Source organism: Haplochromis burtoni, unplaced genomic scaffold, assembly GCF_018398535.1.
Source record: "Haplochromis burtoni strain Fernald_Lab_line unplaced genomic scaffold, NCSU_Asbu1 Contig_4947, whole genome shotgun sequence".
NCBI lineage: Eukaryota > Metazoa > Chordata > Actinopteri > Cichliformes > Cichlidae > Haplochromis > Haplochromis burtoni.
The window spans coordinates 1-2,813 of NW_024587308.1; the positions used below are offsets into that span (position 1 = coordinate 1).

At 38.9% G+C, this 2,813-nt stretch overlaps 1 protein-coding gene across 1 annotated transcript; it reads left to right on the plus strand.

Annotated features, from left to right (window-relative positions):
• Positions 1 to 3: 3 nt before the first annotated feature.
• Positions 4 to 2,460, plus strand: LOC121814010 (NLR family CARD domain-containing protein 3-like; the record flags this gene model as incomplete). Its single annotated transcript, XM_042218011.1, has 2 exons — positions 4 to 695; positions 2,287 to 2,460. Coding segments are annotated over 2 exons (866 nt in total), but the record flags the coding sequence as incomplete, so codon positions are not given.
• Positions 2,461 to 2,813: the final 353 nt, after the last annotated feature.

Genomic DNA, 2,813 nt, shown 5'->3' on the forward strand with positions numbered 1-2,813 from the left:
CTGACAGAGTGTGGCATCGATATCAGAGCAGCCTCAGTGTACTCAGGAGTGTTCACACAGATCTTTAAAGAGGAGAGAGGACTGTACCAGGACAAGGTGTTCTGCTTCATCCATCTAAGTTTTCAAGAGTTTCTAGCTGCTCTTCATGTCCATCTGACCTTAGTCAAGTCTGGACTCAATCTGCTGGAAGAACAAAAAACAACCTTCGTGAAGTCTGAAAAAAGAGAATCTGGAGAAACACACTTATACCAGAGTGCTGTGGACAAGGCCTTGCAGAGTCCAAATGGACACCTAGATTTGTTCCTCCGTTTCCTCCTGGGTCTTTCACTGCAGACCAATCAGAATCTCCTACGAGGTCTGCTGACACAGACACGAAGCTGTTCACTTACCAATCAGGAAACAGTCCAGTACATCAAGGAGATGCTTAGTGAGAATCTGTCTGCAGAGAAAAGCATCAATCTGCTCCACTGTCTGAATGAACTGAATGATCATTCTCTAGTGGAGGAGATCCAACAGTCCCTGAGATCAGGAAGTCTCTCCACAGATAAACCGTCTCCTGCTCAGTGGTCAGCTCTGGCCTTCATATTGCTGTCATCAGAGAAAGATCTAGATGTGTTTGACCTGAAGAAATACTCTGCTTCAGAGGAGGCTCTTCTGAGGCTGCTGCCAGTGGTCAAAGCCTCCAACAAAGCTCTGTAAGTTGTATGTCACAGTAGCATTCACATTAATTGTGGTTAATAGCCTTGTTAAATGATGAAGTAATGTGTCTGATCATGTGTGTTTTGTTTATTTTCATTTTTTATATTTTGTTCCTGTCCTGTTTGTCCATGTAGCTATTGAAATTGTTCTCTGAAGCCATCAGTAGTCCACTTTTCCCCAAGTGGACCCTTATGGCTTTTGCTGTGATTTTACTTGATAGTTATGTTTTATTAGAAGATAATACCAACCCAGACCCCCAACCGGACGGCCAGCTCCTGCTTCTAGCCTCCAGCCCCCGATAGTGAACAGAGAACGGAGGTGTGAACAGACCCCATGCCTCATTCCGCCTGCTCATGTGTGGTTGTCATGAGTGTAAAGTGCATTTAAAACAGGGAAACATAGCATCAATGACCCTCTGTGTTATGGAGTGGGAGGACGGAATTAATTAGGGATCAGGAGGAAAGTATGGGGGGACTAACTACCCCCTACCTGTTGCCTACTCACCTACTGACCGCCATAGGCACCTGGTTCCCCTGTATTAATAACATGTTAAGCCCTTTGGGGTTTTTAGGTTACAGGTTAAAGTTGACATGGCCAAATCAAATTGACATTTTTTTCTGCAATTACAATCTCTGTGTAAACCATCTTGGTATCAAAATAAAGCTAACATTGTGACAGGTCATCAGAAGTGCAAACATCAAAACAGATGCAACTGTATCAAATAACTGACCACAGGAAAAAACAAAAATATGAAGGAGTTTTTCTTTGCTTCATGTTTTATAACACATGCTTTAGTAGATTTAAAAAAAAATGAAGAAAACAATGAATCAACAAATGGACATTACCTGTGCAAAGGTCAATGCTGCTGAAGCGAAACAGAACTTTACAGACTGTTGATTTGAGACAGCAAATTAGTTTGCAATTTGTCATAATCTATCAAAGTTGAAATTTCTTTAGTATTCAATAACAGAAAATGAGTTGTTTTTTTTGTAGAAAGTGATTTTTGAAAAAAATTAACAGAACCACAGGATTTTTGTTTTTAGATCTTTATTGAAAATCAGTTTACCTGCTCTTTAGTCATTTGTTGTTTTAATAGTTTGTTGTTTAGATTCTGAAAGAATCTGAGCTTCAAAACTGAAATTGTGACGTTTCTGTGGATATCACACATCCTATATTTATTTAAATAATAGACATGGTAGTACATCCTGTTAAATCAGATATTCTCCCTCCCGCCTCTGCTACTGGAGGGCTGAATAAGCCCAGTTATTTCTTGATACTTCGCACTTTGTGTTTTGTCAGTTGACCAGCATGCCACAAGTGTGTAATGCAAACTTGTGTTTCTTCTGTTTCTTTGGTTTTCACTGTGTAGCCTGGTGTGGCTTACTATACTTGCTGTACACATAAATAAGGGATTGATGAAGAATGATTTAGCTGAAACCCACCCCCCCCACCTACCCCCACCCCCTTCCAACATGATCTCTATAAATGAACTGTCTGATATTTCTCTGAAAAATAAATAAAAATGTATCTAAATTGTATAATAAATAATACAAATAATTTTCTTGTTTGCTCTTATTGTCTTATCAGACTGAGTGGCTGTAACCTCTCAGAGAGAAGCCTTGAAACCCTGTCCTCAGTTGTTAGCTCTCAGTCCTCTAGTCTGAAAGAGCTGGACCTGAGTAACAATAACCTACAGGATTCAGGAGTGAAGCTTCTGTGCGTTGGGATAGGAAGTCAACACTGCAAACTAGAAACTCTAAGGTCAGTTCAAGTGACATTTACATTTTTCTTTTTAAAGATTTTTAAAGTTTTTAAAGATTGTGAAAAAAAATCACAAAGAAATCTTTATCTTTAAATCTATCTATCTTTCTGTTGTTTTATTGTTGTGTTCTTAGTAAAAATGTGAAATTTCTTACTTGGCTAATTTAGTTTAACAATCAGGTCAGAATTCATGAAGGTACACACACACACACACACACACACACACACACACACACACACACACACACACACACACACTACATATTGCCAAATCTAGTTACTACTTGCTGTACCATGAATACACTTTAATAACTGGGTTATTTGTCTTTGTGTTCATAATTTTTCAGACTAAC